Below are 13,272 nucleotides of genomic sequence, written 5' to 3' on the forward strand. Positions count from 1 at the left end.
TATTAAATATCCTGACTCCACAAGGCTAATTGGGAAATTAGAGTCCACTTTAGTTTCATGTTAGAAGTAATGAAATTCATGAGCTCTTGCAAGGTGGCAGCCATACGTGTGACATGTTTTATGCATCTTAAAAAAAATGATAATTCCTCAGCTATAGATAGTTTGCCTGTTACATCACGTCTACATGTAGGACTGTGATCACCTTGCATTTCTGTTAAAAAACTAACAAATGAAGGTAGGGGAACCAAAATGTTTTAAAAACTGTATCTATTTTGTTTTTAAGAAACAATACCCATATTTTTTTCAAAAAAAGAAAAAGTTACTGCCTTTAAAGTTCAAGTTCCATTATCTTAAGATATAAATACACCTGGATACGATTTTTAAAAACCACACATACACACAAGCTCTAGGTAGAGCTGTAATAAACAAATTCCTTTTATAAACACAATTTTAACTGAAAAGCCACAGTAGATGGAAAAAAAGAAGAAAGGATATTACTTGGTAAAATCCAGTGACATCTACAATAGTTTTACAGCACATTTAAGCATTCTACGGTTTTATATCTTTACCTGCCTTCCATTTCTTAGTTGCTCCTTTAAAAACTGCCAAATACAACTATAGGTTGAACCTCAAACTTAGTCCTGATTTTGAGTGCCAGGAAAAGCAAAACAACACTCCAAATTTCTATCTTAATGTTATAACCTTACTTCAAAAATTGTTTTATTTAAAATACAATGCCCATCTAAATGGGAAAAAAAAGAAAAAGAAAACCAAGCAGCAATATGTAATTATACATAATAGTTATTCATTATATGGGAAGTGTTTTTTAGGATGATATCTAGAATGCACTTGCTCTGTGAGTCTTTTCAGTAATTAAATCGACTTAGACTGATACTACCAAAAGTAAGAGTACATGATAAGGGGCACACATTTACAATACTGCTAGCCTTAAAAGCAGTAAAGCAAAAGAAAATATACCAAATAGCACATGCATATCTTACAGAACTTCCACTGAACTATCAATGGCTTCTATGCAATGTGCTCTTTTCCATAACTGTATTAACAACTACCAAAAAAAGGAAAGATGAGATTGAAATCAATGGTACTGAACTGAATTGTTTGAAGCCAGTGCCCCACATGTGGGGAAAAGTGCATTTAGTTCAGCAGCAATATAGCACAGTGTGAAGATATTGTGCTTAGACGCAGATATTCCAGAACTGAAAGATGTACAAGGCAAGGCAAGATATAAAACCATAGTACACTGTTAAATAACCTTGAAACATACATATATTGCAGTGTTCAAAGAAAAACATTCATTTCATTGTACAATGCTAGGGAAAAATCCTTAAAGTTACCTATCATAGTTTATGATATAATAAATACATATCTATATAGCATTGTATATACATATATAGAATGTGTGTTTATGTGTATCTTTTTCTTTTTTTGCCAAATTATTCTGTTAGTTTTTGTGGATCTGCAACTTTCAGGAATGAAAACTCCTGTGCACTACAAGTTTCTGTTCCCCCAAACTTAAGAAAAGATATTTATACTAGAAAAGGTCTCAATACCCTCCCCCAACCCAAAGACTCACTTCAGCTATTCTGCTTCACAATTGATCAGAGAAACACAATTAAAGGAATTCTAGAATTTCTGACTGTATCTTTTCACTTTGCCAGTTGTTTCAACAAGCAAATATCTTTTAATATTTAAGTCAGCTGATGCAAATTCTTTAGCAGAGGATATAAACTCTAGACTTCACTGATCAAAACAGAGCAAATCAAAACCAAAAAAAAAAAAAAAAAAAAAAAATCCAGTGATTTACTCTGACTGTAAACAACATATAAAATTCAAATCTCAAATTTCAAAATAAGTTAAAGAAAAATTCTACCTTCAGGGCCTATAATACTGTAAAGATCTGACAATTGGTAAGGGGAAAATATATATGAAAAGTTGCAACAAAATTGTTTGCCCAGTATTTTTGCTAAGAGAAAGTATATCTAACTATACTACCTCTGGCCCTTAAATTTAATAATTTCATAATTTGTTGGCAAATGTTTTAAGCAAACTGGTATATTATATTACACAACAGAAAAACATCAAGTTCAGCAAAGAAAACTTATATAAGCCTTTTGTACAGAATTTAAAAAAATCTAAATGGCTATGATTCCTCTATTAGCAGAAACACATAACGCAGTCCTTATAAATCTGCCAAATATATCAATATCTACATAAATAGATACAGATATAGATATGAAACATCAATGGCAGTCTATTTTTGAACAGTGTGTGGGACCAGCAGATTTGTATCAGACCATGGCACGATATGGACCCTGCATCTTTAGGAACTGAATGATGAAAGAAGGACCCCCAGCAACAATCTGAGGTGGAAGATGGCTGAGTGGACAGTTCTCAATACTCATGATTGAAAGCTTGCTGCAAAGAGCCAGCTCAAAGGGGAGGCTATGCAGGTTGGGGTTGTCATTCAAATACAGTTCTTCTAGATTCTCCAGTGTACCTGTTTTAAAAAATAGAAGTATTATTTTTTTAAAAATTAGCTACTATTTAAAAATTTCAACTGAGCATGATCCTTATCCTGGGTATTATGCATACTGAACACATTTTCTTTTACTCTATTCTCTTACTTTTAAAACTTTACAATCGTGGATCTCAAACTTTCCCGCATATTCAAATAAACTAGGAAGATTAGAAAAACCATGATGTCCAGGTCACACTCTATACCAGTTAAATCAGAATCTCTTCCTTTATGGTTGGTTTTCAAGGTTGGAGTTGTTTTTTTTTAAAAAAACATATACTACATCTCCTCAGCCTCTGGGATAGCTTGGCATTCATGTGTATTTTTTCAAAATTCCAGAGGTAAGTTTATTACAGTCAGTGCCTATAATCACTTTCCTCTTGGACAAAATGTGATAATCTCTCTCTCAGTAATAAATTCTCATGTGAAAAGTTTCTGTTACTTTGTAGAAATCTTTCATTAAGAGAGCTATCACATATTTGACAGTAAGCCAAAAATCAATTTATATAATCTTCTAAAATTTTTCCTTAGACTGTCTTAGGATACTCAGACTTTCTAGGCAAATGTCTCAAGCAATTGCATGAGGCCAGCTGGATAAACATACTAGAAATAAAAGTGTAAAGTGGCCTTATGTGTTTCCAATTTCTAAACTTCAAAATTTGTAATTATTTGATAGTGGTATGTAGAAAAATAATAAAAAAAGAGCAGTTACTAGGTAGTAGACTTGTTTACATTTAGGATTTTATTATTCAGAGCAACCCTATGAAAAGTTACTATTATCCTTATTTTACAGATAGGAAACTTGAAGCTTAGGGAGTTTCTGTACCTTATCCAAAACCACAAAAACAATAAGCAGCAGAGCCAGATTTTGAATTGCCTCTTTTACTCCAAAACCATTCTTAACCACTGATTTATAGTGCCTCTGAAACAGCATGTATAGATGGGAGAAATAATACATGGGATTACTAATTTAGAACTACTATGTGACCTTAATCGATCAATTCTCTTTGTAAAATGAGGCAACTTACACTGTCTAAAATTCATTGATAGTATGAAAAAATGGATATGAAAACACTTAGAAAATTCTAAAGTATTCTCAAATATTAACATCAATCCTAAAACCTCATAAGGGAATGTTCTTTCAGCATAAAGACACTACTAATTTAATTCAAGCTTGTGTAATTTTTAAACTCGGAAGAAAAATAACTCTTCTAAATTAAGGTTAAACCTATTGAAATATAAGTATGCTAAAACGTTCTCAAATATAATATTAATCCTAATACTCCATGAAGAAATCTAATCAAAACCAACTAACCAACCAACCACAACTGGTGCTCTATAAAAAAATCTTGAGCCTAATGTAACCTAAGATGACAAAAATAGTACATTTTTATATTTATCTGAAATACTTTTTGAACACACAAAAGCAAATTATTAGTACAAAGTCAAGTATCCAAAGGGTTCATACCAATTTCCTCAGGAAGATGAGTAAGTAGGTTCTCTCCAAGGCCAAGATGGGTAAGATTGGTAAGGTGACCAATGCCTCTGGGAAGAGTGGTCAATTGGTTGTTTGTTAAGACTAATTTCTAAAAGATTAACAAAATAAAAGACAGTTACATATATATTTCCTATAACTGATGTAAATTTTTAAAAAACTACATTTACTAAACCAACAAGATAAACTAACAGGAAAATTAGATTGGGTAATATAAGAATCACTAAATAAATTTTTCTTTCAAAAAAATATCATTTGTTAGGAAGACAAAAGCAGATAGGTTACGTGAACATAAAATTCAGCCCTTGGAATGCGCTGAATTTGGAACTCATTCCAATTCAGCAATTTGGAATGCATTCCAAAAACTTTAATTATATACCTATAAAATCATCAGGATAATGTTTTACCTGTAAATCCTTAAGGTAAGCAATTTCATTTGGCAAGGATTCCAATTTGTTCTCCTCTAGATCCAACTCTCTTAACTTCCTAAGGTTTCCAAGACCATGCGGAAGCTTCTTTAGAAGATTATTTGATAATATTAGAACCTAAAGAGAAATTATTGATAATGTTTGACAAATCACAAAACAGAATTATTTATTATCATTGTATGGCTTAAAATTTATTAAGCAATGCTAATTTTCTAAAGTGAATATTAAGGGTAATGTTTAATTATATAAGACATTAAACTTACTATTCTAAAAAAAAAATCACCATAGTTATTGGAAACAAAATAGTTCAAGCCAAAACTAATGAAAGCAAAAGGAAAGAATTTAATTTTAACTAAATTACAAAAAATATAAGATTATTAACTACTTGCACTAAGATTCATACAGTTAATGGTATTTTGATACTGAATAATTACAAATACATATCTAATAGGAAACCAATTATTTATTCAAAACTCCTTACAAACATCATTTAAAGGAGATAACAACTGACTTCTAAACTGCCCATATCAATCTACTACAGCTATTATTTGCAGTAAATTTATTACATTGCAAGGCATTCTGCAATATCCTGAAGAAGGAAAAAAAAATAAAAAGGCTGAAGAAGATAATAGTCCTTGTTCTCAGAGAAATTACAGTGGGGTAAGGTTAGGTAGAGAAATATTACTGGGTATGGGGATAGTGAAAAGAGTACTAAATGGAAAGATCTATATAAGGCTCTGGCTAATTTTTTATGCCCACTTATTTCTCCCAAAGTTATACCACACATAATGAAGTAAACATATTCAGTAAGACCAAGAAAATGATAATAGCAGCTATCATTTATTGATTTTACTACTATTCGCATGGCACTATACTAAATGAAAAATGTGCATTTTTGCATTTAATCCTAACTACAACTTTATGAGGAAAATACTATTATCCCCATTTCACAGCTGAGGAAACTGAAGGCTGGGCACATTAAATCCATAAACAGAGTTAAAAGTGGAATTGTACCCAGATCTGTTTGGCTTCAAAGCTCCTGCTCTTAACCATTACACCATACTATTTCACCTTACTAAATACAATAATAAAAGAATAGAGAAATTAGATTTTTAAAAAACATGAACACAGAGGACATCTTTAGAAATACTTATTTACTATTAGTAAACGTTTCCATCAAAAGGGTGAAAATGCTAGGAACTCAGAGGCAGGAGAAATCATCCTTGACTGAGGAGGTGACAGAAAGATGGATCTTTAATTATGAGAAATAATTTTAAAAGAAAAACTTAAGGGGATGAAAAGACAGCATACTAGATACTGGGTACAATAAGACTAAAGATATAGAGCGAGAAATATGTACACACTGCCAACAAAGAAAATTATCAATTTAATTAGAAAATAAAAGAGGAGGTGGGTAATTAGGATGGAAAAGTGGGTGAGAATTATATGAAGGGTTCTGAATGACAATCTGAGGAACCCATAATTATTTTAGAGGACAGTGGTACAGCATTCTCAAACAGAGTTAAGGAAAAAAAAAATATGTTCTAAAAGATGCTAAGTTTTAGAGACCCTTTCTTTCAAAGATACTTTATAGCATTCAAACCTACCAAATTTTAATGGGCAAGAGTAATTCAAAAGCATTAAGCCCAGATTAAGTCGACACCTTATCATCCTAATAGGGCTGCATGTTTAAGAGAGCACTAACATTTCTTTTCTTTTTTTATTGATTAAATCTGAACTTTATTTATTTATTGCCACATCACACGGTATATGGGATAAAAGCTCTCTGACCAAGGACTGAACGCACTCCCCCTGCACTGGAAGTGCAAGGTCTTAACCAGGACCACCAGGGACGTCCCAAGAGCACTAACATTTCTAATTATGATCTTTGCCCACTTAGAAATTGTTTAATTGGAAACTTCATGAGTGAGATAATGTGGAAGAGTCTAAGAAGTTCTAGATGCTCTTTTAAACTCACCTCAAGAGAAACGAGACCAGACACATCCTCAGGGATCTTTGTGAGCTGATTAGTAGCTAAATTCAATTCTACCATACTGGTCCAAGTTCCAAAATCCAAGGGAAGTGATGTCAATTGATTGTCCTGACAAAGACAAAAAGAAGCATTCAAGGTAAAACCACGAAAACAAAGCTCCATATACACCTCCCTATAGAAAGAGAATTCTTATACAGAAAAAGTCATTCCCTTTTTGATACCTAAATATAAGAAGAAAAAAAAGGAACAAAAACTCTAAGCCTCCAAAGTTTTTCATATACTAATTAGGTTTTTATTTTTAAGGCCAAACTAGAAGTTTGTTCCCTATGTGATTATCTGTATTGGATATGGAAAAAACACACTATACAGACAAACACTTGAGATTTCAAAGGTCCCAGTGATAAATATAACGTTTTCCTCACTTCACAATAATGTACAGAAATCAAAGAATGTGGATGTTCATGATCACAATGGAATAAGAAATATCTAATTATAGCCCACAAGGAATCCAGACAAGCTAAGCAATTCTAGAGATGCTGAACAATAAAGTAGGAGAGGAAAAAACTGTAATAAAACAGAAAGTTAAATCATTAAAACACTAAGTATCCATGATTTTACTTTAAAAATCCATAAGAGGGACTTCCTTGGTGGCGCAGTGGTTAAGAATCCACCTGCCAATGCAGGGAACACGGGTTCAATTCCTGGTCCGGGAAGATCCCACATGCCACGGAGTACTAAGCCCATGAGCCACAACTATAGAGCCTGCGCTCTAGAGCCAGCGAGCTACAACTACTGACGCCTGTGCACCTAGACCCCGTGTTCCACAACAGGAGAAGCCACCACACTGAAAAGCCCACACACGGCAAAGAAGAGTAGCACCCACTCTCCACAACGAGAGAAAGCCCACGCATAGCAACAAACACCCCAACAAGCCAATAAACAAAATAAACAAATAAATAAATAATTTTTAAAATCCATAAGAAAAGATATTAAAAACATTAAATAATAAAAACTAATGATGAAACACTGTGACTCTAATTTTATTTAAAAATTGGATATAAGCTATACACAGAAAAAATAGTGAAATACATGCCAGTGATTCACTAGTTGTTTTTCCTGCTTCCTCACATTCACTTATAAAACAAGAGGAGACCATCAGTACCCCTGTCCCAATTTGGTATCAATGATATATGCCAAGGTATTAACAGTGGTGGAATTTTAAAATTTTATGTCCTTTTTGTTCATCTGTATTTAAAATTTTTTCTGCAATGTACATTAATTACTGATTTCATTTTACACAAAATCATCCGTAAGAGAAATCACAAGTAGCAAAAATCCATTTGAAAGCCAAGTCTTTCTTTTATTATAACACTTAAACTTATTACCTATTTAAAGTTCCTATCTACCTATGCTCAAACTACTGATGGTTAATAGCATGATAAAGCATTTTCATTAAACTGATTTACCACTGATGCTTATATGAGGAGCAAAATGTTAGGCATCATTTTGACTTCTTTCAAGAAAAAGTTTTGTTAATCATTTGTCACAATTTTGAATAAAAATTAATTTCAAAGCTCTATGCAAAGTTTTATTATTTCACTGAAAACAGCAAGCTTTTCCAAGCTAACATGTTGCAATAAAAATATCCATAAAAATGTTTAACCAAATGAACACCTGGACTGCTGTCTAAGCCTCGTATTACAAATTGAACACTCAGAACTAATGCCATTATCACTGTTCAATCTCATATAACCAGACTAGTTAACAATACATTTTACAGTTGTTTAAGATTATAAGACTATCTTGAATTTCTGCTAGGTCAATTATATACTTTCAAACAATTGTAAAAGATACAGACACTTATGAACAAGTATACATAGAATGAAAAATTATATATTTAGACTGTGGTTTAAAGAACCACAATTATGTTGAAATGGTTCAAGAAAGACAAAAGGATACAGTATGACACAATATAAAGAACACTATACATGGAAGCAGGAAATCCAGGTTTCCTGGATTCCTACCTCAGCCATGAATTAGCTATGTGGCCAATTATTACCTGTGGGCTTAAAGTTTGTTCACTACAAATTAAATCACTGGACAAATCATTTTTCATTTCTTTCCTCCTTTTGCAATAAAATTCCTTCTTTGTATTACAAATGTGAAACTCATTCACTGTAGAAAATATAGACAAGCAAAAAGAAACTAAAAATCACCCGTTGGGAGAAAATATTTGCAAATCATATATCTGACAAGGGATTAATATCCAAAATACATAAAAAACTCATATAACTCAACAGCAAAAAACCCCCCAAACAATCCAATTAAAAAATGAGCACAGGATCTGAATAGACATTTTTCCAAAGAAGACATACAGATGGCCAACAGGTACATGAAAATATACTCAATATCACTAATCATCAGGGAAATGCTAATCAAAACCACAATGTAAATATCACTTCATAGCTGTCAGAATGGCTATTACCAAAAAAAGACAAGAATTAGCAAGTGTTGGTGAGAGTGTAGAGAAAAGGGAATCCTTCTGCACTGTTAGTGGGAATGTAAATTGGTACATCCCCTATGTAAAACAGTATGGAGGTTCCTCAAAAAATTAAAAATAGAATTAACATACATTCCAGCAATTCCATTCCTAGACATTTATCCAAAGAAAACAAAAACACTAACTCAGAAAGAAATATGCACCCTCATGTTCACTGCAACATTATTTACAACAGCCAAGATATGGAAACAACCTAGTGTCCATCAATGAATCAATGGATAAAGAAGATGTGGTATATATATTCAATGGAATACTATCCAGTCATAAAAAAGTATAAAAACTTTGCCATTTGTGAGGACATGGATGGACTTTGAGGGCATTATGCTAAATGAAATAAGTCAGACAAAGAAAGAAAAATACCATATGATCTCACTTATAGAGGAATCTACAAAAATAAACAGCAACAACAAAAACCAAGCCCATAGATCAAAAGAACATACCGCTGGTTGCCAGAGGCAGAGGGTAGAGGGTAGATGAAATGGATGGAGAGCATGGTGCTTATAGTTAATAATACTGTATTGCATATTTGAAAGTTGATGAGAGAATAAATCTTCAAAGTTTTCATCACAAGAAAAAAAACAATTCTGTAACTATGTATGGTGATGGATGTTAACTAGACCTATTGTGGTGATCATTTAACAATATATACAAATATCAAATCATTATGTTGTACACCTGAAACTAATATAATGTTGGATGTCAATTATACCTCAATAAAAAGAAAAAGATAAAAAAAAAAAGAGATCACCCATAAATAATTCTGATATTCAAAGATCAACATTATATTTTGATAACCACTGGCTATATGTATGCATGTAAATCTATAGATATTTATTATGTAATTGAACACATTAAAAACAGCTTTTAAAAACAATGTGTACAAAGAGAATCTTTACATGCTTAATTTTTTTCTACTTAATAAATTGAGAATATTTCAACTGGTATTTAATATTCTTCTAAACTAGAGTATTATTTGTAATTGCCTCATAGTATTTCACTGAAGATACAGTACTTTTAAATATCCCTACAACTCTGCTTTCATGGAGATTCATGATTATTTCTTTAGGACAGATTGCTAAGGGTATTGTATGGTTCTAAGCTATCTGTTGTCTAACACAAATTGTCCTGAAGTATCCTTATTAGTAGTTCAGATTCCCATCAGCAAGAAACAAGTACCCATTCCAACAGATAAATCATAAATATTAGTAGAAGTACTAGTCATAGTAGTTATTTTCCCCTAATACAAATAGAGGCTTACCTTCATATTCAGCTTACTTAACACTTTTGCTCTGGAGAAAATTCCAAATGGGATTTTGTTGATTCGATTGTGTTCCATGTTGAGGGAATAGATGGTGGAAAACTGAGATGGACCGCCTACTGGATATAACTGGAAGCAATTTCTAGCTAAGGTCAAACTATTCAGTTTCACAAGACTTGATAAAAGACTCTAAGAAAAAAAAAAATGAAATAAACATAAGAATTAGACCTGTAACAAGACTTATTCAGTAGTGTATAGAGCAGCAATCCCAAACAAATGCCTCTAAGGGCCTTGCAGGTAACAAATGACAAAGACTGGTTGGGCCGGTTCTGCGATGCCTCATCTAGAAGGAAAGTCACTCACTACTCAGATCTAGCTAATTGCTGCCTTGCAGGAATGTGGAGCCAATGTAGTCAGATTTCCAGATTTTACAAAGAAACAGGAAATTCATTTACTTATATTAAATCTAATTTTTATTCTTTGGCTTTAATTTATTTAAAATACTCTATAGGGTAAAGAAAATATGTCTGTGGGTAAGAGGTGTTTCAGGAATGGCTAGTTTGAGACCTCTATAAAAGTGGAAATATTGGTATCAGACAGTCCCTGGGTCTGAGTCCTGACTGCCACCTGTTATGTGATCAATCCTATCCGGGTCTTAGTTAAGTACCTATCTCTAAATTATTATTAAGATTAATATAATGCTTGGCACAGAGTAAGGTGTCATTCAGTAATTTAAATATTCCTTTTAGGAATATTAAATTCAGAAATAATAATACTTCCTGATATTATATAATATATTGCTTTTCCATATAGTAAATTTCTGAGGGAATATACAGCTATCAAACAAGTATTTACTTAACATATAACCCCATATTTCCTCTTACTTCAGTCTCCCACCATGTAACCGCAGCGTTAGGTGTTTAGGTATTATAAAAGAACCTCTGCCATAAAGAAGAATAAATCCCATTCAGAGAAATAAAGCACACAGATAGGAAAAAGAAAATAATACATAACTGTATATAATCAATAATAAAGTATACAGAATAGGTTCTTGCTATTCAAAATCTGGCTCAAGGAAGAGCAGCGTCAGCATCCCCAGAGAGCTTGTTAGAAATGCGGACTCTCAGCCCCACTCCCACAGAATCATAATATGAATCTTAACAAGATTCCCAGGTAATCTGTATGCTCATTAATGTCTGAGAAACACTGGTACAGGCTATAAAACAGTTTTAAATCCTGGCCCTATCTTTTAGTAGCTTGTGACTTTGGGCAAGTTATTTCTCTGAACCTTAGTTTTATTCTTTGTAAAATGATGATGCCTTGTTTTATAGGTTGTGGTAAAGATTTTTTAAAGAAATAAAAATATATAAATAGTCTTACAATACCTAGCATTATAATAAGCACTCAAATTTTAAGTCATTTCTTTATTTAAATTCAAAGAAAAGAAGAAGTACTGGAATAACCGGAAAAGCAGGAAGAAGGCTGAGAGTGTGTCAGATCTTAAAGGATGAAAAAAAAATTTAAATACTCAGAGAAGCAGAAGAAAACATTCTGGATTGATGTAAAGACCCGAGCAACGAGAAAACAAACATTGTGAGGTGTGTTTTAAATAACATTCAAATTTTGGCTATCCACCATGAGGAAATCAAAGACTTAGTACCTGAGGTGTCAGCTGATTTGCGAGGCCCACTGAAGGGAAAAAATAACTACACAATTGAAGTTAGATACAGTGAACTGAAACTTGTCCTTTATGATGAACATGAAGAAGCTACTCAACATCTGTCAATTGTCATACACACAAAAAAGAAAGAATACAGAAAGAGAAAACTTTGCATGGCAGTCAATTCGGAGAAAATGTCTACATCCTACCTAACTGAAAATAAAGGAGTTCTATTGAGTCTCATGGCAAAAATGTTCCTTTTATTATTCTTAAAGCTGACTTACTTTATTGAATTGATATTCTTTTACAAAAAAAATGTTAACACCTGAGGATATCTGAAAAGGGGCAACAAGAATGCAGCTCTCCAGCCTTTCCATTCTTTGGTCATACTGTAAAGCTCTGGGGTTGCTTATCATTGCTTTAGAGTCAGATACATCTGGGTTTCCATCTCAGATCTTCTACTTACCAGCCTTATGACCTTTGGTGAATTAATGAGATAATCAATATATCTCTCACCATATTTCCAGAAAAAATATTTAAGGGTGACAAATTTGGCCAAAAACACAACTTAAGTCTTATTTCCCTATTTGATGAGACTACCCCAATAATTAGTAGGATTATAGTGAAGATTTAAATAGAATAATACATGTAGAGTTCCTAGCCTTATGCCTTGAGTATATGTGCTTAAATGTATTAAGTTCTTTCTCCTTCTGTATTTATGTCTACATTAAAACTAGTCCATTTTTAGTGTTCAAATGGAAAAGTATATAGTCATTTTGCCAGCTTTAATTTCAGCAATATAATGAGCCCCCAGTGAAAACCACTTTCCTGCTTTTTCTTGCCAGCTTGAACGTCTAAGCATTGTTTAATGGATTTTATTGTTTTTCTTATTGCGATTATAAATGCAGATAATTACACATTTGCATTAACAATATGCTACTTCCAAAGCATATAGACTACTTTTAAATAAAAATTAATGCTTTCCAATATTTGAACAAGGCGAATCAAGGATTTCCCCCACAGCTTCTTTATCTGAAAACGGGTCTGTTTAAATACACACATCCCTTCTTCCACAGCCAGACTGAAGAGTGTTGTCTTCTTAATAATTCTCTTATCAAATATAAATCCTGACTTATTTCAGTCACAAAATATTATATTTGAAAGTACTCAGCACATGTCTTTATCCTAAGAGGAACCCACTAATTAGGTTTCCCTTCAGTGACAATAAGACTGGATATATAAATAAATATTACAATTTCTCACTTGGTGAAACTTGATATACACCCAGTCATTATATTTAGGCATATTGACATTGTAAAAGAAGTCAGTCTTAAGTTCACAA

General features: G+C 32.5%; 1 protein-coding gene across 7 annotated transcripts in view; it reads right to left on the reverse strand.

Moving 5' to 3' along the window:
- Positions 1 to 408: 408 nt before the first annotated feature.
- SHOC2 (SHOC2 leucine rich repeat scaffold protein) overlaps positions 409 to 13,272 on the reverse strand; it is a 100,946-nt gene continuing 88,082 nt past the window's right edge. For all 7 annotated transcript variants that reach the window (XM_057736647.1, XM_057736644.1, XM_057736641.1 and 4 more), the window contains 5 exons: positions 10,271 to 10,459; positions 6,438 to 6,560; positions 4,439 to 4,576; positions 4,005 to 4,122; positions 409 to 2,518 (listed from right to left, as the gene is read on the reverse strand). In XM_057736647.1, coding sequence (XP_057592630.1) covers positions 2,310 to 2,518; positions 4,005 to 4,122; positions 4,439 to 4,576; positions 6,438 to 6,560; positions 10,271 to 10,459 — 777 coding nt within the window. In that variant the 3' untranslated portion in view covers positions 409 to 2,309. The remainder of the gene's footprint in view (positions 2,519 to 4,004; positions 4,123 to 4,438; positions 4,577 to 6,437; positions 6,561 to 10,270; positions 10,460 to 13,272) is intronic.

Source organism: Hippopotamus amphibius, chromosome 5 (assembly GCF_030028045.1).
Source record: "Hippopotamus amphibius kiboko isolate mHipAmp2 chromosome 5, mHipAmp2.hap2, whole genome shotgun sequence".
NCBI lineage: Eukaryota > Metazoa > Chordata > Mammalia > Artiodactyla > Hippopotamidae > Hippopotamus > Hippopotamus amphibius.